The sequence below is a fragment of the Notothenia rossii genome (assembly GCF_949606895.1).
Source record: "Notothenia rossii genome assembly, chromosome: 6".
NCBI lineage: Eukaryota > Metazoa > Chordata > Actinopteri > Perciformes > Nototheniidae > Notothenia > Notothenia rossii.
In genome coordinates this window covers 692,717-717,716 of record NC_136909.1, presented here as the reverse complement: position 1 = coordinate 717,716, position 25,000 = coordinate 692,717, and the positions used below count along the sequence as shown (strand labels likewise).

The 25,000-nt window shown below is 50.2% G+C and overlaps 1 protein-coding gene across 4 annotated transcripts in view; it reads right to left on the bottom strand.

Moving 5' to 3' along the window:
- snapc4 (small nuclear RNA activating complex, polypeptide 4) overlaps positions 1-25,000 on the bottom strand; it is a 55,012-nt gene that overhangs the window by 1,279 nt on the left and 28,733 nt on the right. For 3 of the 4 annotated variants that reach the window (XM_079686650.1, XM_079686651.1, XM_079686649.1), the window contains 8 exons: positions 20,207-20,301; positions 19,784-19,878; positions 18,191-18,294; positions 17,973-17,993; positions 15,970-17,019; positions 15,464-15,877; positions 14,224-15,106; positions 3,931-4,226 (listed from right to left, as the gene is read on the bottom strand). In XM_079686650.1, coding sequence (XP_079542776.1) covers positions 3,931-4,226; positions 14,224-15,106; positions 15,464-15,877; positions 15,970-17,019; positions 17,973-17,993; positions 18,191-18,294; positions 19,784-19,878; positions 20,207-20,301 — 2,958 coding nt within the window. The remainder of the gene's footprint in view (positions 1-3,930; positions 4,227-14,223; positions 15,107-15,463; positions 15,878-15,969; positions 17,020-17,972; positions 17,994-18,190; positions 18,295-19,783; positions 19,879-20,206; positions 20,302-25,000) is intronic. The other variant, XM_079686652.1, reaches the window with a different exon arrangement.

Below are 25,000 nucleotides of genomic sequence, written 5' to 3'. Positions count from 1 at the left end.
CTTTTAGCCTGGTTAGCTTCTAGCCTGGTTAGCTTTTAGCTAGATTAGCTTTTAGCTAGGTTGGCTTTTAGCCAGGTTAGCTTCTAGCCTGGTTAGCTTTTAGCTAGATTAGCTTTTAGCTAGGTTAGCTTTTAGCCTGGTTAGCTTCTAGCCTGGTTAGCTTTTAGCTAGATTAGCTTTTAGCCTGGTTAGCTTTTAGCTAGGTTAGCTTTTAGCCTGGTTAGCTTCTAGCCTGGTTAGCTTTGAGCTAGATTAGCTTTTAGCCTGGTTAGCTTCCAGCCAGGTTAGCTTTTAGCCCGGTTAGGTTTTAGCCAGGTTGTCTTTTAGCTTGGTTATCTTTTAGCCTGGTTAGCTTTTAGCCTGGTTAGCTTTTAGCTAGGTTAGCTTTTAGCCTGGTTAGCTTTTAGCCTGGTTAGCTTTTAGCTAGGTTAGCTTTTAGCCTGGTTAGCTTCTAGCCTGGTTAGCTTTTAGCTAGATTAGCTTTTAGCTAGGTTAGCTTTTAGCCTGGTTAGCTTCTAGCCTGGTTAGCTTTTAGCTAGATTAGCTTTTAGCCTGGTTAGCTTTTAGCTAGGTTAGCTTTTAGCCTGGTTAGCTTCTAGCCTGGTTAGCTTTGAGCTAGATTAGCTTTTAGCCTGGTTAGCTTCCAGCCAGGTTAGCTTTTAGCCCGGTTAGGTTTTAGCCAGGTTGTCTTTTAGCTTGGTTATCTTTTAGCCTGGTTAGCTTTTAGCCTGGTTAGCTTTTAGCTAGGTTAGCTTTTAGCCTGGTTAGCTTTTAACCAGGTTAGCTTTTAGCCCGGTTATTTTTAAACTCGGTTAGCTTTTAGCTCGGTTAGCTTTTAGCCTGGTTAGCTTTTAGCTCGGTTAGCTTTTAGCCTGGTTAGCTTTTAGCCTGGTTAGCTTCTAGCCAGGTTAGCTTTTAGCCCGGTTAGTTTTTAGCCAGGTTGGCTTTTAGCTCGGTTATCTTTTAGCCTGGTTAGCTTTTAGCCTGGTTAGCTTTTAGCTAGGTTAGCTTTTAGCCTGGTTAGCTTCTAGCCTGGTTAGCTTTTAGCTAGATTAGCTTTTAGCTAGGTTAGCTTTTAGCCTGGTTAGCTTCTAGCCTGGTTAGCTTTTAGCTAGATTAGCTTTTAGCCTGGTTAGCTTTTAGCTAGGTTAGCTTTAGGCCTGGTTAGCTTCTAGCCTGGTTAGCTTTGAGCTAGATTAGCTTTTAGCCTGGTTAGCTTCCAGCCAGGTTAGCTTTTAGCCCGGTTAGGTTTTAGCCAGGTTGTCTTTTAGCTTGGTTATCTTTTAGCCTGGTTAGCTTTTAGCCTGGTTAGCTTTTAGCTAGGTTAGCTTTTAGCCTGGTTAGCTTTTAACCAGGTTAGCTTTTAGCCCGGTTATTTTTAAACTCGGTTAGCTTTTAGCTCGGTTAGCTTTTAGCCTGGTTAGCTTTTAGCTCGGTTAGCTTTTAGCCTGGTTAGCTTTAAGCTCGGTTAGCTTTTAGCCTGGTTAGCTTTTAGCTCGGTTAGCTTTTAGCCTGGTTAGCTTTTAGCTCGGTTAGCTTTTAGCCTGGTTAGCTTTAAGCTTGGTTAGCTTTTAGCCTGGTTAGCTTTTAGCTCAGTTAGCTTTTAGCCTCAACCTATCCTAAGGGAGTGCATGTATGTAGACACGTTGTGCCTCTCCACCTCTGTTCCTTACTTCTTACTTGCTACCCCTTTCCCTCAACCTATCCTAATGGAGTGCATGTATGTAGACACGTTAGTTTAGCTGCCATAGGCTCAGACTGTCGGGGGGGGGACATCTTACTTCTTCCTTCTGTCTGTCTGTACCTGTGCACTCTCATGTTCCCATTAACCCAGCTTCCCCCAAATCTCTTTTTGGTGTCTATATACGGCGGGACCCTGAGTCGTGGCTGATCCTGTTGCTGTGGTCCGGTGTAGGGATGGGTACCGAGCCCCGGTATTAAACGGGCCCCGAGGCTGAATTATTAAAGACCATGGTACCGTTAAGCTCCGACGTTAGCGGTCTTTTTATCGGTACTGGAGAGAGACATGTGAAATATGTGTATTATTGCTACACAAACATTATATTGCAGTTTTAGTGTCGCCAACTCCGATTCTAATATGTAAAAAGACTGCAAAATGCGTCTATGATTATTTTTAGTATTTTTGATCTCTCTCCCGTCTGTGTGCGAGGGGGCGGGGCAGTTTACACACACGCTCTGCTACATGCAGCAACACACACACGAAGGAGATGGCGGAGAGAACGCGCTCCGAGGTGTGGTTAAACTTCACCCGTCTCGATGCTCGTTGTCTAAAGTGCAATAAGAGTTTAGCATGTGAGGGCGGTAACACGAGCAGTTTGTCTAAACATTTATCAAAGTGCTCCACATCCAGACGGAGGAATGCACCGGGTTCCACTGTCTTTCTAGAAGCTCTGTAGCCCCGTCCACGAGTAACGTTTCCACGTCAGGTGTTATGTATGCTAGCAGCAACACATGGAGTTAACTCAGTTATACAAACATGGGTTAATGATTAGAGGAAACTGAGTTATTTAGTTTGTTAAAGTTTCAGCTATTCTGTTTACAGTTCTGTCATCACATTATTTAATATGATTTGTTAAAACATTGTTGTTTCTTTTGATGTGAAATATTATTTATTTAATTTAAATAAAAAGCAATGTTAGTTTTGTTCACAATTTGTTTAGTAAGTTTGCCTTATTTTTTGTCAAAAGAACCGATAAGAGTACCGTTAAAAGACCGGACCGATAAGCGGTATCGATAAAAGTAGTAGTACCGTTAAAACTTTAACGATACCCATCCCTAGTCGTGTGTCCTGGATCCTCTATCCTGAGTCCTGGATCTTCTATCCTGAGTCCTGGATCCTCTATCCTGAGTCCTGGATCCTCTATCCTGAGTCCTGGATCCTCTATCCTGAGTCCTGGATCCTCTGTCCTGAGTCCTGGATCCTCTATCCTGAGTCCTGGATCCTCTATCCTGAGTCCTGGATCCTCTGTCCTGAGTCCTGGATCCTCTATCCTGAGTCCTGGATCCTCTATCCTGAGTCCTGGATCCTCTATCCTGAGTCCTGGATCCTCTATCCTGAGTCCTGGATCCTCTATCCTGAGTCCTGGATCCTGAGTCCTGGACTTGGAGTCGTGGCTGAACCTGTCTCTGCGGTCCTGCCTGACTCTCACCATACTACTTCCCTGATGGCTTCCACAGGATTGCTGACATCCTCGTGGATTCATCTTCTTATTACAGAAACATGCATTTCCTAACATTTGGTCTACCTATGTTCTAAATGTATTATCTCTTCTTTCCACACGGCATCTATTGCACGTCTGTCCGTCCTGGGAGAGGGATCCCTCCTCTGCTGCTCTCCCTGAGGTTTCTCCATGTTCCCCTTTAAACTGTGGGTTTCTCTGGAAGTGTTTCCTTGTACGATGTGAGGGTCTAGGACAGAGGGTCTAAGGACAGAGGGTCTAAGGACAGAGGGTGTCGTATTGTCATACTGATATTCTGTACAAACTGTGAAGTCCACTGAGACAAATGTAACATTTGTGATATTGGGCTATATAAAAAAACATTGATTGATTGATTGATTGATTGATTGATTGATTGATTGATTGATTGATTGATCAAGCTAGGTTATCTTTTAGCTCGGTTATCTTTTAGCTAGTTTAGCATTTAGCTCGGTTAGCTTTTAGCTCGGTTAGCTTTTAGCTCGGTTAACGTTTAGCTCGGTTAGCTTTTAGCCAGTTTATATTTTAGCTCGGTTAGCGTTTAGCTCGGTTAACGTTTAGCTCGTTTAGCTTTTAGCTAGTTTATATTTTAGCTCGGTTAGCTTTACTTTAGGTCTATAACGTCGTTAAAACTCATTTGTGTCGGTGATATTTTCCCATGCCCTTTGACCCCTCTCTCTAACGATTGGACACGATGCTTTCAGAGACTCACCCTTCCTCTCCTCTTTCTTCCTTTGATCCTCTTCAACACCTCCTCTACCTCCTCCTCCTCCTCCTCCTCCTCCTCCTCCTCTTCCTCCTCCTCCTCCTCCTCTGGCACAGTCTTCTTTCCGATTGGCTGCAGGCTGGCGAGGAGGGCGGGCACAGTGAAGCAGGACAGGAAGCGCGCCTTCAGCAGCTGGTAGGCGGGGTTACCAGAGAAACGCTCTGCCACCAGCTGACGTGTCACTGCCACAAGCTCCGCCTCCTTTGCTAGCTCCGCCTCCTCCTCGGGGGGGACCGAGGGAGCTGCAGGGGAGAAAAAAACGTCCACATGTGATCTTATTTATTACAGAAGCCTCCGTGCACCGGGGCGAGGAAACATACAGAGATTATATCCCAACATGTTTTGGGGGGATCTTCAGAAAAGGTTCAGATTTTTTTTTTGAATTTTTAGAATTTCAATATTAAGTCAACATTTTTAGAATGTCTTGAGGAAACATGGCATGCAGAAGTTCAAAACACAACGGACAGCAGGGGACACTAAAGAGTGACGCACACAGCTGGAGACCAGAGGACACTAAAGAGTGACGCACACAGCTGGGAGACCAGGGAACACTAAAGAGTGACAAACACAGCTGGAGACCAGGGGACACTAAAGAGTGATGCACACAGCTGGGAGACCAGGGGACACTAAACAGTGACGCACACAGCTGGACACCAGGGGACACTAAAGAGTGACGCACACAGCTGGGAGACCGGGGGATACTAAAGAGTGACGCACACAGCTGGAGACCAGAGGACACTATAGAGTGACGCACACAGCTGGGAGACCAGGGGACACTAAAGAGTGACACACACAGCTGAGAGACCAGGGGACACTAAAGAGTGACCCACACAGCTGGAGACCAGGGGACACTAAAGAGTGATGCACAAAGCTGGGGGACCAGGGGACACTAAAGAGTAACGCACACAGCTGGAGACCAGGGGACACTAAAGAGTGACGCACACAGCTGGGAGACCAGGGAACACTAAAGAGTGACAAACACAGCTGGAGACCAGGGGACACTAAAGAGTGATGCACACAGCTGGGAGACCAGGGGACACTAAACAGTGACGCACACAGCTGGACACCAGGGGACACTAAAGAGTGACGCACACAGCTGGGAGACCGGGGGATACTAAAGAGTGACGCACACAGCTGGAGACCAGAGGACACTATAGAGTGACGCACACAGCTGGGAGACCAGGGGACACTAAAGAGTGACACACACAGCTGAGAGACCAGGGGACACTAAAGAGTGACCCACACAGCTGGAGACCAGGGGACACTAAAGAGTGATGCACAAAGCTGGGGGACCAGGGGACACTAAAGAGTAACGCACACAGCTGGAGACCAGGGGACACTAAAGAGTGACGCACACAGCTGGAGACCAGAGGACACTAGAGTGACGCACACAGCTGGGAGACCAGGGGACACTAAAGAGTGAAACACACAGCTGGGAGACGAGGGGACACTAAAGAGTGACGCACACAGCTGGAGACCAGAGGACACTATAGAGTGACGCACAAAGCTGGGAGACCAGGGGACACTAAAGAGTGACGCACACAGCTGGAGACCAGAGTAGACTAAAGAGTGACGCACACAGCTGGAGACCAGAGGACACTATAGAGTGACGCACACAGCTGGGAGACGAGGGGACACTAAAGAGTGACGCATACAGCTGGAGACCAGAGGACACTATAGAGTGACGCACACAGCTGGAGACCAGAGGAGACTATAGAGTGACGCACACAGCTGGGAGACCAGAGGACACTAAAGAGTGACGCACACAGCTGGAGACCAGGGGACACTAAAGAGTGACACACACAGCTGGAGACCAGGGGACACTAAAGAGTGACGCACACAGCTGGAGACCAGAGGACACTATAGAGTGACGCACACAGCTAGAGACCAGGGGACACTATAGAGTGACGCACACAGCTAGGAGACCAGGGGACACTAAAGAGTGACGCACACAGCTGGAGACCAAGGGACACTAAAGAGTGACGCACAAAGCTGGAGACCAGAGGACACTATAGAGTGACGCACACAGCTGGAGACCAGAGGATACTAAAGAGTGAAGCACACAGCTGGAGACCAGGGGACACTAAAGAGTGACGCACACAGCTGGAGACCAGGGGACACTAAAGAGTGAAGCACACAGCTGGGAGACCAGGGGACACTAAAGAGTGACGCACACAGCTGGGAGACCAGAGGACACTAAAGAGTAACGCACACAGCTGGGAGACCAGGGGACACTAAAGAGTGACGCACACAGCTGGAGACCAGGGGACACTAAAGAGTGACGCACACAGCTTGGGGACCAGGGGACACTAAAGAGTGACGCACACAGCTGGAGACCAGGGGACACTAAAGAGTGACGCACACAGCTGGGAGACCAGGGGACACTAAAGAGTGACGCACACAGCTTGGGGACCAGGGGACACTAAAGAGTGAAGCACACAGCTGGGAGACCAGGGGACACTAAAGAGTGACGCACACAGCTGGAGACCAGAGGATACTAAAGAGTGACGCACACAGCTTGGGGACCAGGGGACACTAAAGAGTGAAGCACACAGCTGGGAGACCAGGGGACACTAAAGAGTGACGCACACAGCTGGGAGACCAGGGGACACTAAAGAGTAACGCACACAGCTGGGAGACCAGGGGACACTAAAGAGTGACGCACACAGCTGGAGACCAGAGGACACGAAAGAGTGACGCACACAGCTGGAGACCAGAGGATACTAAAGAGTGACGCACACAGCTGGAGACCAGGGGACACTAAAGAGTGACGCACACAGCTGGAGACCAGAGGACACTATAGAGTGACGCACACAGCTGGAGACCAGAGTAGACTAAAGAGTGACGCACACAGCTGGCGACCAGAGGACACTATAGAGTGACGCACAAAGCTGGGAGACCAGGGGACACTAAAGAGTAACGCACACAGCTGTAGACCAGGGGACACTAAAGAGTGACGCACACAGCTGGAGACCAGAGGACACTAGAGTGACGCACACAGCTGGGAGACCAGAGGACACTAAAGAGTGAAACACACAGCTGGAGACCAGAGGACACTAGAGTGACGCACACAGCTGGGAGACCAGAGGACACTAAAGAGTGAAACACACAGCTGGGAGACCAGGGGACACTAAAGAGTGAAACACACAGCTGGGAGACGAGGAGACACTAAAGAGTGACGCACACAGCTGGAGACCAGAGGAAACTATAGAGTGACGCACACAGCTGGGAGACCAGGGGACACTAAAGAGTGACGCACACAGCTGGAGACCAGGGGACACTAAAGAGTGACGCACACAGCTGGACACCAGAGTACACTAAAGAGTGACGCACACAGCTGGGAGACGAGGGGACACTAAAGAGTGACGCACACAGCTGGAGACCAGAGGACACTAGAGTGACGCACACAGCTGGAGACCAGGGGACACTAGAGTGACGCAAACAGCTGGAGACCAGGGGACACTAAAGAGTCACGCACACAGCTGGAGACCAGAGGACACTATAGAGTGACACACACAGCTGGAAAACAGAGGACACTATAGAGTGACACACACAGCTGGAGACCAGAGGACCCTATAGAGTGACGCACACAGCTGGAGACCAGAGTACACTAAAGAGTGACGCACACAGCTGGGAGACGAGGGGACACTAAAGAGTGACGCACACAGCTGGAGACCAGAGGACACTAGAGTGACGCACACAGCTGGAGACCAGGGGACACTAGAGTGACACACACAGCTGGAGAACAGAGGACACTATAGAGTGACACACACAGCTGGAGACCAGAGGACACTATAGAGTGATGCACACAGCTGGAGATCAGAGGACACTAAAGAGTGACGCACACAGCTGGGAGACCAGAGGACACTAAAGAGTGACGCACACAGCTGGAGACCAGGGGACACTAAAGAGTGACACACACAGCTGGAGACCAGGGGACACTAAAGAGTGACGCACACAGCTGGAGACCAGAGGACACTATAGAGTGACGCACACAGCTAGAGACCAGGGGACACTATAGAGTGACGCACACAGCTAGGAGACCAGGGGACACTAAAGAGTGACGCACACAGCTGGAGACCAAGGGAAACTAAAGAGTGACGCACAAAGCTGGAGACCAGAGGACACTATAGAGTGACGCACACAGCTGGAGACCAGAGGATACTAAAGAGTGAAGCACACAGCTGGAGACCAGGGGACACTAAAGAGTGACGCACACAGCTGGAGACCAGGGGACACTAAAGAGTGAAGCACACAGCTGGGAGACCAGGGGACACTAAAGAGTAACGCACACAGCTGGGAGACCAGAGGACACTAAAGAGTAACGCACACAGCTGGAGACCAGAGGACACTAAAGAGTGACGCACACAGCTGGAGACCAGAGGATACTAAAGAGTGACGCACACAGCTGGGAGACCAGGGGACACTAAAGAGTGAAGCACACAGCTGGGAGACCAGGGGACACTAAAGAGTGACGCACACAGCTGGGAGACCAGGGGACACTAAAGAGTAACGCACAAAGCTGGAGACCAGAGGACACTAAAGAGTGACGCACACAGCTGGAGACCAGAGGACACTAAAGAGTGACGCACACAGCTGGAGACCAGAGTAGACTAAAGAGTGACGCACACAGCTGGAGACCAGAGGACACTATAGAGTGAAGCACAAAGCTGGGAGACCAGGGGACACTAAAGAGTGACGCACACAGCTGGAGACCAGAGGACACTAGAGTGACGCACACAGCTGGGAGACCAGAGGACACTAAAGAGTGAAACACACAGCTGGAGACCAGAGGACACTAGAGTGACGCACACAGCTGGGAGACCAGAGGACACTAAAGAGTGAAACACACAGCTGGGAGACGAGGAGACACTAAAGAGTGACGCACACAGCTGGGAGACCAGGGGACACTAAAGAGTGAAACACACAGCTGGGAGACGAGGAGACACTAAAGAGTGACGCACACATCTGGAGACCAGAGGAAACTATAGAGTGACGCACACAGCTGGGAGACCAGGGGACACTAAAGAGTGACGCACACAGCTGGAGACCAGGGGACACTAAAGAGTGACGCACACAGCTGGACACCAGAGTACACTAAAGAGTGACGCACACAGCTGGGAGACGAGGGGACACTAAAGAGTGACGCACACAGCTGGAGACCAGAGGACACTAGAGTGACGCACACAGCTGGAGACCAGAGGACACTAGAGTGACGCAAACAGCTGGAGACCAGGGTACACTAAAGAGTCACGCACACAGCTGGAGACCAGGGGACACTATAGAGTGACACACACAGCTGGAAAACAGAGGACACTATAGAGTGACACACACAGCTGGAGACCAGAGGACACTATAGAGTGACGCACACAGCTGGAGACCAGAGTACACTAAAGAGTGACGCACACAGCTGGGAGACGAGGGGACACTAAAGAGTGACGCACACAGCTGGAGACCAGAGGACACTAGAGTGACGCACACAGCTGGAGACCAGGGGACACTAGAGTGACGCAAACAGCTGGAGACCAGGGGACACTAAAGAGTCACGTACACAGCTGGAGACCAGAGGACACTATAGAGTGACACACACAGCTGGAGAACAGAGGACACTATAGAGTGACACACACAGCTGGAGACCAGAGGACACTATAGAGTGACGCACACAGCTGGAGATCAGAGGACACTAAAGAGTGACGCACACAGCTGGGAGACCAGAGGACACTAAAGAGTGACGCACACAGCTGGAGACCAGGGGACACTATAGAGTGACGCACACAGCTAGAGACCAGGGGACACTATAGAGTGACGCACACAGCTAGGAGACCAGGGGACACTAAAGAGTGACCCACACAGCTGGAGATCAGGGGACACTAAAGAGTGACGCACACAGCTGGAGACCAGAGGACACTATAGAATGACGCACACAGCTAGAGACCAGGGGACACTATAGAGTGACGCACACAGCTAGGAGACCAGGGGACACTAAAGAGTGACCCACACAGCTGGAGACCAAGGGACACTAAAGAGTGACGCACAAAGCTGGAGACCAGGGGACACTAAAGAGTGACGCACACAGCTGGGAGACCAGAGGACACTAAAGAGTAACGCACACAGCTGGGAGACCAGGGGACACTAAAGAGTGACGCACACAGCTGGAGACCAGAGGACACTAAAGAGTGACGCACACAGCTGGAGACCAGAGGATACTAAAGAGTGACGCACACAGCTTGGGGACCAGGGGACACTAAAGAGTGAAGCACACAGCTGGGAGACCAGGGGACACTAAAGAGTGACGCACACAGCTGGGAGACCAGGGGACACTAAAGAGTAACGCACACAGCTGGGAGACCAGGGGACACTAAAGAGTGACGCACACAGCTGGAGACCAGAGGATACTAAAGAGTGACGCACACAGCTGGGGGACCAGGGGACACTAAAGAGTGACGCACAAAGCTGGGGGACCAGGGGACACCAAAGAGTGACGCACACAGCTGGGAGACGAGGGGACACTAAAGAGTGACGCACACAGCTGGAGACCAGAGGACACTATAGAGTGACGCACAAAGCTGGGAGACCAGGGGACACTAAAGAGTAACGCACACAGCTGTAGACCAGGGGACACTAAAGAGTGACGCACACAGCTGGAGACCAGAGGACACTAGAGTGACGCACACAGCTGGGAGACCAGAGGACACTAAAGAGTGACGCACACAGCTGGAGACCAGAGGACACTAGAGTGACGCACACAGCTGGGAGACCAGAGGACACTAAAGAGTGAAACACACAGCTGGGAGAACAGGGGACACTAAAGAGTGAAACACACAGCTGGGAGACGAGGAGACACTAAAGAGTGACGCACACAGCTGGAGACCAGAGGAAACTATAGAGTGACGCACACAGCTGGGAGACCAGGGGACACTAAAGAGTGACGCACACAGCTGGAGACCAGGGGACACTAAAGAGTGACGCACACAGCTGGACACCAGAGTACACTAAAGAGTGACGCACACAGCTGGGAGACGAGGGGACACTAAAGAGTGACGCACACAGCTGGAGACCAGAGGACACTAGAGTGACGCACACAGCTGGAGACCAGGGGACACTAGAGTGACGCAAACAGCTGGAGACCAGGGGACACTAAAGAGTCACGCACACAGCTGGAGACCAGAGGACACTATAGAGTGACGCACACAGCTGGGAGACCAGGGGACACTAGAGTGACGCACACAGCTGGAGACCAGGGGACACTAAAGAGTGACACACACAGCTGGAGACCAGAGGACACTATAGAGTGACACACACAGCTGGAGAACAGAGGACACTATAGAGTGACGCACACAGCTGGAGACCAGAGGACACTATAGAGTGACGCACACAGCTGGAGATCAGAGGACACTAAAGAGTGACGCACACAGCTGGAGATCAGAGGACACTAAAGAGTGACACACACAGCTGGAGATCAGAGGACACTATAGAGTGACGCACACAGCTGGAGATCAGAGGACACTAAAGAGTGACGCACACAGCTCTATCTTATTTTAACAACATGATCACATGACTCCTGATGTCACTGCAGATTAGTGATGGGATTTATGGCTCTTTGAAGGGAGCCGGATCTTATGGCTCCGTTCCTTTCAAAGAGCCGTTCAAAAGAGCCGTTTTTTTTGGCGGGGTTACTTGGTTTGTCTGTGAAATAATCACCAGGATAATGATTGACTGTATTGCCAGACCTAATGTCAATAATCTGCTTTGTAAACACGACACAAGGTGGCGCCATATCCATGTCATTCATGTCCGTGAATGTACTACTTTGAATTTACCCTCCGTATGTGTTAAGTAAATAAAGTTGCCTTGCCTTGAATGAAATTCACGCAACTCTTAATATTAGATACTGTGTTTTTAAGTGGCGATGGAGATCATTTGTTGATCCTGCTTTAAAGGATATTTTGCCTTTACAAATGGTGCGCTTTTTTGGTTGAAGTGCATCAAAATGCTGCTGCGTTTTCGCATTTGACTCATTTTCCATCCGAAAAACACGTTGTCTACCTGTCCTGTAGCACTTGTTATGACTTCTCTCTCTCGCGTATTCTGTTAAGACCCACCCCATCTCACTCCTCCTGCTGAAACCTACTAATCAGAGTAGGGGCGGGTCTTCACAGAATACGTTTGGGGAACAAAATCAAGCTTTTTAACAGGCGAGTGGATTTTGGCAGGCAGTGAGTGCGGACTAACAATTGAACGATAACAAGAACGGCTCTCACCAAGTACCACTCGGTTCCCCTCGTTCGTTCCAAAGAGCCGTTCAAAAGAATCGGCTCGTTCGCGACCGACACATCACTACTGCAGATCTGCTGTAAGCTAGCTAGCTAATGTAGCTAACCTACAGTTATGAGATGACTGACTCTGAGACAGAGACAGTCGTCCAACATTTATGATCCTGAACCATGCAGAATATTATCCAGCAAAGCAGCAAAGCAGAAGAGGAACAACTTCAGCTTCTGTTTGTTCTACTTTCAATGTTTACCTTGCTTTGTATCAGAGACAGATACTTTATACTAAAAGTACTGTACTGGTGTGTACCCAGTTTCTCTCAGCGTCTCCCAGCGTCTCCCAGTGTCTCCCTGTCTCCAACTGGCTCCATTCAACTACAGTAACTCATCATGCTGTGTCAAATGTTCATATAATAACTTAAATCATATAGATGCTGTTTTATACTCTGATTGCCTTTTACTCGGTTCAGTGGCAGCCTCAGTCTGATGTTGAGATCAGGGTTACGGCCCGTCCACACAGCGGAGAAGCTTCATATGTGGCAGCAGTGTTCAATGTTTCTTGAAAACATGACCCACTGTAGTATGTGACGTGTGAATACACTCCAACTCTGTATCAACAGCACTGTTGTGTAACTTCAGTGAAATACTTGTGTGTGTGTAGATTAGAAAGAGGTATAAAGGATCTGCAGTATTTGATGAAGTATTCATCTACAAAGGTTTTATTCGAGTAGAGGTGTGTATGTACCCGGTAGTAGCTGTCAGTAGTCGCCTCTCTATTTGGACTGGTAGATCTCGGCAGACTGGCAACTTTAAAAGTAGCTCTCGGTTCAAAACAGGTTGGGCACCCGTGGTCTGTGTCTGATGTTGAGGTAAGGGTTAGGCTATGCCCAGTGTTCTAGTCTGATGTTGAGGTAAGGGTTAGGCTATGCCCAGTGCTCTAGTCGGTCTAGTCTGATGTTGAGGTAAGGGTTAGGCTATGCCCAGTGCTCTAGTCGGTCTAGTCTGATGTTGAGGTAAGGGTTAGGCTATGCCCAGTGTTCTAGTCTGATGTTGAGGTAAGGGTTAGGCTATGCCCAGTGCTCTAGTCGGTCTAGTCTGATGTTGAGGTAAGGGTTAGGCTATGCCCAGTGCTCTAGTCGGTCTAGTCTGATGTTGAGGTAAGGGTTAGGCTATGCCCAGTGTTCTAGTCGGTCTAGTCTGATGTTGAGGTAAGGGTTAGGCTATGCCCAGTGTTCTAGTCGGTCTAGTCTGATGTTGAGGTAAGGGTTAGGCTATGCCCAGTGTTCTAGTCTGATGTTGAGGTAAGGGTTAGGCTATGCCCAGTGTTCTAGTCTGATGTTGAGGTAAGGGTTAGGCTATGCCCAGTGCTCTAGTCGGTCTAGTCTGATGTTGAGGTAAGGGTTAGGCTATGCCCAGTGTTCTAGTCGGTCTAGTCTGATGTTGAGGTAAGGGTTAGGCTATGCCCAGTGTTCTAGTTGGTCTAGTCTGATGTTGAGGTAAGGGTTAGGCTATGCCCAGTGTTCTAGTTGGTCTAGTCTGATGTTGAGGTAAGGGTTAGGCTATGCCCAGTGTTCTAGTCGGTCTAGTCTGATGTTGAGGTAAGGGTTAGGCTATGCCCAGTGCTCTAGTCGGTCTAGTCTGATGTTGAGGTAAGGGTTAGGCTATGCCCAGTGCTCTACTCGGTCTAGTCTGATGTTGAGCACAACACTAGACCGACTAGCACTGTTAAATACACATTTGATTGACATGTGGGGTTCCTCAAGGCTCCATCTTGTGACTGTGGAACTCCCTCTCTTGGATATCAGCATGTGAAGGACACTGTTCAGGAACTAGCTGATGCTCTGTATGTGATGACTACTTCCATTCTGGAGAGGATCACAGATACATGGATCCTGAGATTGAAGCTCAAGCCGGGTACCAGGGAGAGTTTTCTAACAATAATAATAGATAATAAAATACTGTTTCTTACCTGCAGCGTCCTGCGTGTCTCTGAGGGGGGGGGAGGAGCCCAGACGCCCCCCTCGCCTCTCAGGTGTTGCGGGGGGGCGTAGGGGCATGGACCTCGTGGAGCCGTTACTCAGAGACCTGCGGGCCCTCAGCAGCGCACTGAGTGCCCTCACACTGCTGACAGAGGGCGGTAGGTAAGGGAGGCCCCGCCCCCCAGGAGCTGCCACGCCCCCTCGTCCACTCAGCCAATCACGCACCTCCTCCTGCGACTCCAGGAACATGAGGGAGGAGTCAAACTGTAGCACCGCCGCGCCCTTATATGGCAGAAAATGTTTGGGGAGGGGCTTAATGATAGGGGACGAGGCCTGTGTTAACTGGAGGAAGGGGGGCGGGGCCTGTGTTCGCTGCAGTCTAGGAGGCAGGGCCTGTGTTCGCTGTATGAAGAGGGGCGGGGCCTGTGTTAGTTGGAAGAAGGGGGGCGGGGCCTGTGTTAGTTGGAGGAAGGGGGGCGGGGCCTGTGTTAGTTGGAGGAAGGGGGACGGGGCCTGTGTTAGCTGTGGGCCAGGGGGCGGGGCCTGTGTTAGCTTTGGACCAGGGGGCGGGGCCTGTGTTAACTGTGGGCCAGGGGGCGGGGCCTGTGTTAACTGTGGGCCAGGGGGCGGGGCCTGTGTTAGCTGTGGGCCAGGGGGCGGGGCATTTGTTAGCTGCAGGAAGGGGGGCGGGGTCTGTGTTAGCTGTGGGCCAGGGGGCGGGGCCTGTGCCACTTGGACCAGCCCACCGGGGGTCAACACCAACATGGGCTGCAGGTAGAAGGGGAGGGGGAGTACTGGGACCACTTCCTGTTTAGAGGAATGGGAGCCCTTGTTACGAGGAGAAGAAGCTCTCCTCTTCCTCCTGGCTTCATCCTGAAACAGAGAGGAGGATGAGTCAGAGAGGAGGAGGAGTCAGAGAGCAGGAGGGGTCAGAGAGGGGGAGGACTCAGAGAGGAGGAGGAGTCAGATAGGAGGAGGGGTCAGAGAGGGGGAGGAGTCAGAGAGGAGGAGGAGGAGGAGGAGAGGGGGGGCAGAGAGGAGGAGTCTGAGAGGGGGAGGAGGAGGAGAGGAGGAGAGGGGGAGGAGGAGGAGAGGGGGAGGAGAGGGGGAGGAGGAGGAGAGCAGAACAGCATCACTCAAATATATTCTGGAGATCAAAATGTGTAGCTCTCAAATGATGCGTGGCCGGTCTTTCTCAGTAAAATGATTATAATAATTAGGGGTCCTCACCTTGGCCCTGGTTTCCCCCTGCAGAGCGAGGGCCCTCGGCGTCAGGGTCCTCGCCCTCTTCCCTCTGGGGGGGGTCACACCTGTCCCACCCTGATGACTCATCCCACCTGTTCCATCCTGATGACTCATCACACCTGTCCCATCCTGATGACTCATCACACCTGTCCCATCCTGATGACTCATCACACCTGTCCCATCCTGATGACTCATCACACCTGTCCCACTGCTCATCTCCCCCTCTATCTCCCGCTTCCTAGGGGAGGCAGTGGTGGAGGAGTCAGGTTTCAGTGAGCAGGGGGGGAGGACAGAGGAGGAGTAGTCATGATCAACGGGGAAGGGAGGTAGAGGACAGGGAGCAGAGCCCTGATTGGTCGATGCGGAGGGGGGCGGGGTCGCTTCCTGTCCTTCTTCAGCCTGAAAGAAAGAAAGACAGACTGATGACACCTAATGTAGCCCCGCCCTCTTTCCCACTTCAAAAAAGTCTATACTAAAGACCTCTAGGTTACCTGGGTCTCTTGCAGAGCTCCAGTCTTCTGACTCCCTCCGGCCGCCATCACACCCTCACTGCGGCCCACGCGGGGGGGGCAGGGAGCTGGGCTGGGGGGTAAGAGTGTGGCGTTCAGGGGCAGCGGTAGCACAGAGAACAGAGGTAAGGGGGGGTTCAGAGGGGAGGGGGGCAGGATGGCCTGAGGAGGCCTCTGAAGGAAAACCCTGGGGCGAGTTTGTGTGTGGATCAGTTTCTCCTGCTGCTCCGCCTTGATGCTCCTCAGCTTCAGAATCCCAGACACACAGTTGGCACGGGGGGAGGATGCGGGGCTAGGGGGGGGCGGGGCCAGCAGCACCCCCCCGCTGCTCCTCTGCTGGATCACCTCCCTGCAGCCAGTGGCGTCCACCCTCATGGCCTGCAGGAGGAGCAGGAAGAGGGGGGAGGAGGGGGGGCGGCTGCTCCTCAGGCTGTGGGCCACGCTGCACCTCCTCCTCAGCAGGAGGTTCCCGAGCCACGGAGCCACCGCCTCCTGGAGCTCAGAGCTCAGCCTCATGGAGGGGGGGCCGATCTGCTGGAGGAGGCGGGCTCTCAGCTGCTGCTCCGACACCATCAATAGGGAGGAGCCTCTGCGCTCTGTGGGGGGGGGGGCCAACAAGGAGGAGGTGCCGGGGCCCTCTAGCAGAGTGGAGCGGACCATCGGGACGGGGGGGGCTCCGGGGGTGGGAGGGCCCACCGGGCCGGTGGGGGGAGGGTCCACCGGGGAGAACCTGAGGCAGGAGGCGCATGCTTTATCTACTGGGATCCACTCCTGCATGGGCGGGGGGGTGAACTCCTCCTCCTCCTCCAACTGCATCACCTCCTGCCTCTTCTTCTTCTTCACCTGCTTCTTCTTCTTCTTTAACAGCTTCTCTTCATCACTGTCCATGTACGGCACCACCAGCACCTCCTCCTCTTCCTCCTCCTCCTCCTCCTCTTCCTCCTCCTCCTCTTTCTCCTTCTTCACCGGCCGCCTCCTGACTCTCTTCCTGGTCGGCGCCACCTTCTGCGTGGGCGCCCTCCTGCCTGTGACCTGTGGACAAGGTGTGTTTCAAACAGCAGCTGAGCAGGCTGATGACATCATGACAGACTGATGACATCATGAAAGACTGATGACATCATGACAGGCTGATGACATCGTGACAGGCTGATGACATCATGACAGGCTGATGACATCATGACAGACTGATGACAACATGACAGGCTGATGACATCATGACAGGCTGATGATATCATGACAGACTGATGATATCATGACAGACTGATGACATCATGACAGACTGATGACATCATGACAGGCTGATGACATCATGACAGACTGATGACATCATGACAGACTGATGACATCATGACAGGCTGATGACATCATGACAGACTGATGACATCATGACAGACTGATGACATCATGACAGGCTGATGACATCATGACAGACTGATGACATCATGACAGACTGATGACATCATGACAGACTGATGATATCATGACAGACTGATGACATCATGACAGACTGATGACATCATGACAGGCTGATGACATCATGACAGACTGATGATATCATGACAGACTGATGACATCATGACAGACTGATGACATCATGACAGGCTGATGACATCATGACAGACTGATGACATCATGACAGACTGATGATATCATGACAGACTGATGACATCATGACAGACTGATGACATCATGACAGGCTGATGACATCATGACAGACTGATGACATCATGACAGGCTGATGACATCATGACAGACTGATGACATCATGACAGACTGATGACATCATGACAGGCTGATGACATCATGACAGACTGATGACATCATGACAGGCTGATGACATCATGACAGGCTGATGACATCATGACAGGCTGATGACATCATGACAGACTGATGACATCATGACAGGCTGCCCGTGGACCAGCTGTTATTCCCCCGATACATGAGGTTCTAAAAAGTTACATTTTATTTTAATAATTTCCACTCACATTTTTTTTGGTTGAGTTTTTCTGCAAAAGTCCAAAAACATTGGTTAGAATTTTGAGGGAAAAAAAATAATATGTTTTCAGAACTAAGCCCACATTTTGAGAACAAAGTCAGAATTAAGCGATTTTCAGAAAATATAACAACATTTTAAGATTTTGAGAACATTCTTTTTCCAGAGGGTCGGCCATGTTGGAAAGGGTCACAGGAAGTAAGGAAGCACCTTCAGAGGACGCGCAGGTATCGTTCTGCTCATCTTCCTCCACGTCCTCATGCACTGAGCGTCGTTACGGTGAGGGATCTCTGCTGCTATCCTGGCCCAGCGCCCTGACACACACACACACACACACACACACACACACACACACACACACACACACACACACACACACACACACACACACACACACACACACACACACACACACACACACACACACACACACACACACACACACACACACACACACACACACACACACACACACACACACACACACACACACACACACACACACACACACAGGCCTTTCATTCTTTGTGGTTTTTACCGAGCTTTCATTGAGAGCCTTATTTGTTGTTCCTGTATCTGCGTATACATTATTATATTATGCTGCGTTCACACCGGATGCGATGCTAAATTCGCATCGCTCCAATCGCTCAAGTTTCACCGCGGCTTGGAGTTTTTTTTATCGCGTCATTCAAAACAGACATACCGTTGAGGTTGTTTACACTTCCATGCAAGATCGTTTTGGTTATTTCTGTCCTTGACTATGGAGGATATAACAACTATTGCTGCTTTGTACCTTCTGTGGAACTCCTACAAACGTAGCAACAAAGCCTGTCGTGTCTGGGTTCTTATTCTCTCCGGTCCCGCTAGATATCGGCCACGACATTGTATATCGTAAATCTCCGGGAACCCACTCACAGCCACAACGATCATCTTTTCCATCTTTACAACTGATTAACAGCAGGACGTCAGAGGGAATCCCAACGCTGATTGACTTTCGGGAGAACGCGTCACATGAATTTGACGCTCGAGTTGAAAAAATTGAACTCCCGCGTTTGACGCGGCCCCCTTTAATCGCCTCAATTGCGTGAGTCGCGCCGCGTCCACCGCGCCGTCGGAGCGGATTTGCGTCTGTCCGCATCTCTGCATTGACTTTACATGTAATCGCACCGCCCCCCAAAATCGCATCGCGTCCGGTGTGAACTCAGCATTACACTGAAAGACAGGAACAGCCTGAACAACATGTTAAACCTGCTCTGAGGTCATGGGAGTGAGACAGAGACACTGAAACTCCCTCTGTACCCAACAGATTCTGCAGAAAGCCCAGAGCAAACTGAACTCTCCAGGTCATTTTCTTCAGATGAATCTCGTCTGCTGCCATCAGGGTGAAGATACTGTATGCTCTACCTGCTCTAAAGACTAATCGCTTTGCAAAATCATTCATCCCCTCCGCACTCAAACTTTTACATTCTTGAAAGGCTTTTAACTTGATTATTGTAAGTTGTTGATTAAAAGCGCATAGGATGGTGTTTGTTTCTGTTGTGATTGGTCACCAGATTAAAGATGTCCTGCCCCTTAGCCTATCACATACAATGTGTTGGAGCGCTAGCCAATAGGAGCGTGAGTGTTCCATAGTGACGTCACTATGTTCCAGGGTTTAATGACATCACTGATGCTTCTGATGACAGCATACACTTCAAATACCCTAAGCACCACATTACCCATGAGGCTTAGCACCAACGCTCGCTGACGTGTGTGTGTGTGTGTGTGTGTGTGTGTGTGTGTGTGTGTGTGTGTGTGTCTCACCGACTCCGTGTTTGTGCACCAGCATCAGCAGCAGACCTGTCTCCTGTTGGTCAAACACTCCTTTCTTCACCTCCGCTTTCAGACAGTCATAGTACCTGTACACACACACACACACACACACACACACACACACACACACACACACACACACACACACACACACACACACACACACACACACACACACACACACACACACACACACACACACACACACACACACACACACACACACACACACACACACACACACACACACACACACACACACACACACACACACACACACACACACACACACACACACATACACACACACACACACACACTGTTTTGAGTGTGTGTAAGTTCATTGTGGTTGCTCCGCAGTGTGTTTGAGACAAAACTACACACACTGCCTCCCATGGTCCAATCAGCACGCACCTGTCTCTGCAGCCGGAGTCTGTGCGCCCGGGAACCTCCAGCCTGATCTTCCACCAGTCCTTTTCCCCGTGCCGGGACACGGCGTCCAGCAGCAGCTGAGGGGGAGATCATTATTAAACTTAAAGAGGGGCTACATGTTAAATACACTGATTGGGGCACAATTACAAAACAGATCTTTTAGTCACTGTTTACTGTTTTGCTATTTTGTAAATAAACATACTAACACTGGGGGGTCTGCGGGACATTCATTACCTTACAGCAGAGGTGCCCAGTACGTCGACCGCGGTCGACCGGTCGACCGCGGGGGCAATGCTGGTAGATCGCGAGTCATTCATAAATTAAAAAAAATCCAGCTCCGTTAAAATAGACAAAACAGGTTTTGATCCCTCCTCCTTTGGCCTCCCTGCCACTTAATTCAGGAGTTGACTTGATTGACAGAAAAAGCGACCTATTGCTTTCCAGTCTGTTCACACAGAATGCAAAGCGATACAAAATCAGTCAAGTGCCGGGAGAGACAAACAACAAAATGAGTGCGGGACCGAGCAAAAAGGTAAAGACATACCACTTCCACACAGAATGGGAGGGAGAATCTTTTTGTGTGATGTCACATTCAAAGGTTATTTGCCTTATTTGTAAAGCAAGCGTCGCTCTGCCAAAGAAAGGTAACGTGGAGAGGCATTATTGGAGTGTTCACAACAAGGCATATGACAGCGACTTCCCTCCGAGTAGCGAGTTGAGAAAGAGAAAGGTCATGTATTATTGCTACACAAACATTATCTCTTAGTCTTAGTGTCGCCAACTCGTTTCTAACATGCAAAAAGACAAACAAATGCGTCTATGGTCGGTGTATTTTCGACCTTTCCAATCCAGACCAGATCTCTCTCCCGTCTGTGTGTGAGGGGGCGGGGCAGTTTACACACACGCAGCTGCTACATGCAGCAACACACGGAGGAGATGGTGGAGAGAAGCGCTCCAAGGTGTGGTTACATGTTACCCGTCTTGAGGTGGACAATGCTCGTCACCAAAAGAGTTTAGCATGTAAGGGCGGTAACACGAGCAATTTGTCTAAACATTTAGCAAAAGTGCACCACATTCAGACGGAGGAATGCACCGGGTTCCACTGTCTTTCGAGTAGCTCTGTAGCCCCATCCACGAGTAACGTTTCCACCTCAGGTGTTATGTATGCTAGCAGCAACACACGGAGTTAACTACATTATACAAACATGGGTTAATGATTAGAGGTAACTGAGTTATTTATTTTGTTAAAGTTTCAGCTATTCTGTTTCCAGTTCTGTCATCAGATTATTTAATAAGATTTGTTAAAACATTGTTGTTTCTTTTGATGTGAAATATTATTTATTTAATTCAAATAAAAAGCAATGTTAATTTTGTTCACAATTTGTTAAGTTAATTTAATAATATATGTATTTTTGAATCAAGTATTCATCTTTATTGTCTTCATTGTTAGTTTCCACATGCCTAAAACAACCTCAAACTAAATCTAAAAGTTGATGGCTAAATAAGAGCGTTTGAGAAATTGTGCAAGGCACACAGTAGTAGTCCGAATAGTCGATTAATCGTTTCATTAATCTATAGATTAATCGATAATCAAATTAGTCGTTTGTTGCAGCCCTATTGTAGTTATTCCATGTAAAAATAAAACGTGTTATTCAGCAACCCTTGCAATTTGGGTTTTTATTTTTGGTTGGTAGACCTCGGTTAGCTGGTCATTTCAAAAGTAGCTCACCAGCCAAAAAAGTGTGGGCCCCCCTGCCTTACAGCAATTCTCACAATATAGCACAGGAGTGTTTGGTCCCTGATGTTCAGGTAACCTTACCAAGCCATCGTAGAAAGAGCAAGAGGAGATGCGTACAGTACAACACCCGGGTGCAAATAGCCACAGATAGCTCCAGATATACATCCACCATAAGGGAATACACACCCGGAAGCAAATAGCATTATTAGCTACGGACGCCCGGGTGCAAATAGCATTATTAGCTACGGACACCCGGGTGCAAATAACATTATTAGCTACGGACACCCGGGTGCAAATAGCAGTGTTAGCTACGGACGCCCGGGTGCAAATAGCATTATTAGCTACGGACACCCGGGTGCAAATAGCATTATTAGCTACGGACGCCCGGGTGCAAATAGCATTATTAGCTACGGACGCCCGGAAGCAAATAGCATTATTAGCTACGGACGCCCGGGTGCAAATAGCATTATTAGCTACGGACACCCGGGTGCAAATAGCAGTGTTAGCTACGGACACCCGGGTGCAAATAGCATAGTTAGCTACGGACACCCGGGTGCAAATAGCATTATTAGCTACGGACACCCGGGTGCAAATAGCAGTGTTAGCTACGGACACCCGGGTGCAAATAGCAGTGTTAGCTACGGACACCCGGGTGCAAATAGCATTATTAGCTACGGACACCCGGGTGCAAATAGCATTATTAGCTACGGACACCCGGGTGCAAATAGCATTATTAGCTACGGACACCCGGGTGCAAATAGCAGTGTTAGCTACGGATACCCGGGTGCAAATAGCATAGTTAGCTACGGATGCCCGGGTGCAAATAGCATTATTAGCTACGGACACCCGGGTGCAAATAGCAGTGTTAGCTACGGACACCCGGGTGCAAATAGCAGTGTTAGCTACGGACACCCGGGTGCAAATAGCATAGTTAGCTACGGATGCCCGGGTGCAAATAGCAGTGTTAGCTACGGACACCCGGGTGCAAATAGCAGTGTTAGCTACGGACACCCGGGTGCAAATAGCATAGTTAGCTACGGATGCCCGGGTGCAAATAGCAGTGTTAGCTACGGATACCCGGGTGCAAATAGCATAGTTAGCTACGGACACTCGGGTGCAAATAGCATTATTAGCAACGGATACAGCATGCTTCTTAGTTAACATTAAGAATGAAGGTATTCTGACCTCGGGTACACCCGGGTGCAAATAGCATTATTAGCTACGGACGCCCGGGTGCAAATAGCAGTGTTAGCTACGGACACCCGGGTGCAAATAGCATTATTAGCTACGGACACCCGGGTGCAAATAGCATTATTAGCTACGGACGCCCGGGTGCAAATAGCAGTGTTAGCTACGGACGCCCGGGTGCAAATAGCATTATTAGCTACGGACACCCGGGTGCAAATAGCAGTGTTAGCTACGGACGCCCGGGTGCAAATAGCATTATTAGCTACGGACACCCGGGTGCAAATAGCAGTGTTAGCTACGGACACCCGGGTGCAAATAGCAGTGTTAGCTACGGACACCCGGGTGCAAATAGCATAGTTAGCTACGGACACCCGGGTGCAAATAGCAGTGTTAGCTACGGACACCCGGGTGCAAATAGCAGTGTTAGCTACGGACACCCGGGTGCAAATAGCAGTGTTAGCTACGGACACCCGGGTGCAAATAGCAGTGTTAGCTACGGACACCCGGGTGCAAATAGCAGTGTTAGCTACGGACACCCGGGTGCAAATAGCATAGTTAGCTACGGACACCCGGGTGCAAATAGCAGTGTTAGCTACGGACACCCGGGTGCAAATAGCATAGTTAGCTACGGACACCCGGGTGCAAATAGCATTGTTAGCTACGGACACCCGGGTGCAAATAGCAGTGTTAGCTACGGACACCCGGGTGCAAATAGCAGTGTTAGCTACGGACACCCGGGTGCAAATAACATTATTAGCTACGGACACCCGGGTGCAAATAGCAGTGTTAGCTACGGACACCCGGGTGCAAATAGCATAGTTAGCTACGGACACCCGGGTGCAAATAGCATTATTAGCTACGGACACCCGGGTGCAAATAGCAGTGTTAGCTACGGACACCCGGGTGCAAATAGCAGTGTTAGCTACGGACACCCGGGTGCAAATAGCATTATTAGCTACGGACACCCGGGTGCAAATAGCATTATTAGCTACGGACACCCGGGTGCAAATAGCAGTGTTAGCTACGGACGCCCGGGTGCAAATAGCATTATTAGCTACGGACACCCGGGTGCAAATAGCATTATTAGCTACGGACGCCCGGGTGCAAATAGCATTATTAGCTACGGACGCCCGGGTGCAAATAGCATAGTTAGCTACGGACACCCGGGTGCAAATAGCATTATTAGCTACGGACGCCCGGGTGCAAATAGCATTATTAGCTACGGACGCCCGGGTGCAAATAGCATAGTTAGCTACGGACACCCGGGTGCAAATAGCATTATTAGCTACGGACGCCCGGGTGCAAATAGCATTATTAGCTACGGACGCCCGGGTGCAAATAGCATTATTAGCTACGGACGCCCGGGTGCAAATAGCATTATTAGCTACGGACGCCCGGGTGCAAATAGCATTATTAGCTACAGACGCCCGGGTGCAAATAGCATAGTTAGCTACGGACACCCGGGTGCAAATAGCAGTGTTAGCTACGGACACCCGGGTGCAAATAGCATAGTTAGCTACGGACACCCGGGTGCAAATAGCAGTGTTAGCTACGGACACCCGGGTGCAAATAGCAGTGTTAGCTACGGACACCCGGGTGCAAATAGCAGTGTTAGCTACGGACGCCCGGGTGCAAATAGCAGTGTTAGCTACGGACACCCGGGTGCAAATAGCAGTGTTAGCTACGGACACCCGGGTGCAAATAGCATAGTTAGCTACGGACACCCGGGTGCAAATAGCAGTGTTAGCTACGGACACCCGGGTGCAAATAGCAGTGTTAGCTACGGACACCCGGGTGCAAATAGCAGTGTTAGCTACGGACGCCCGGGTGCAAATAGCAGTGTTAGCTAC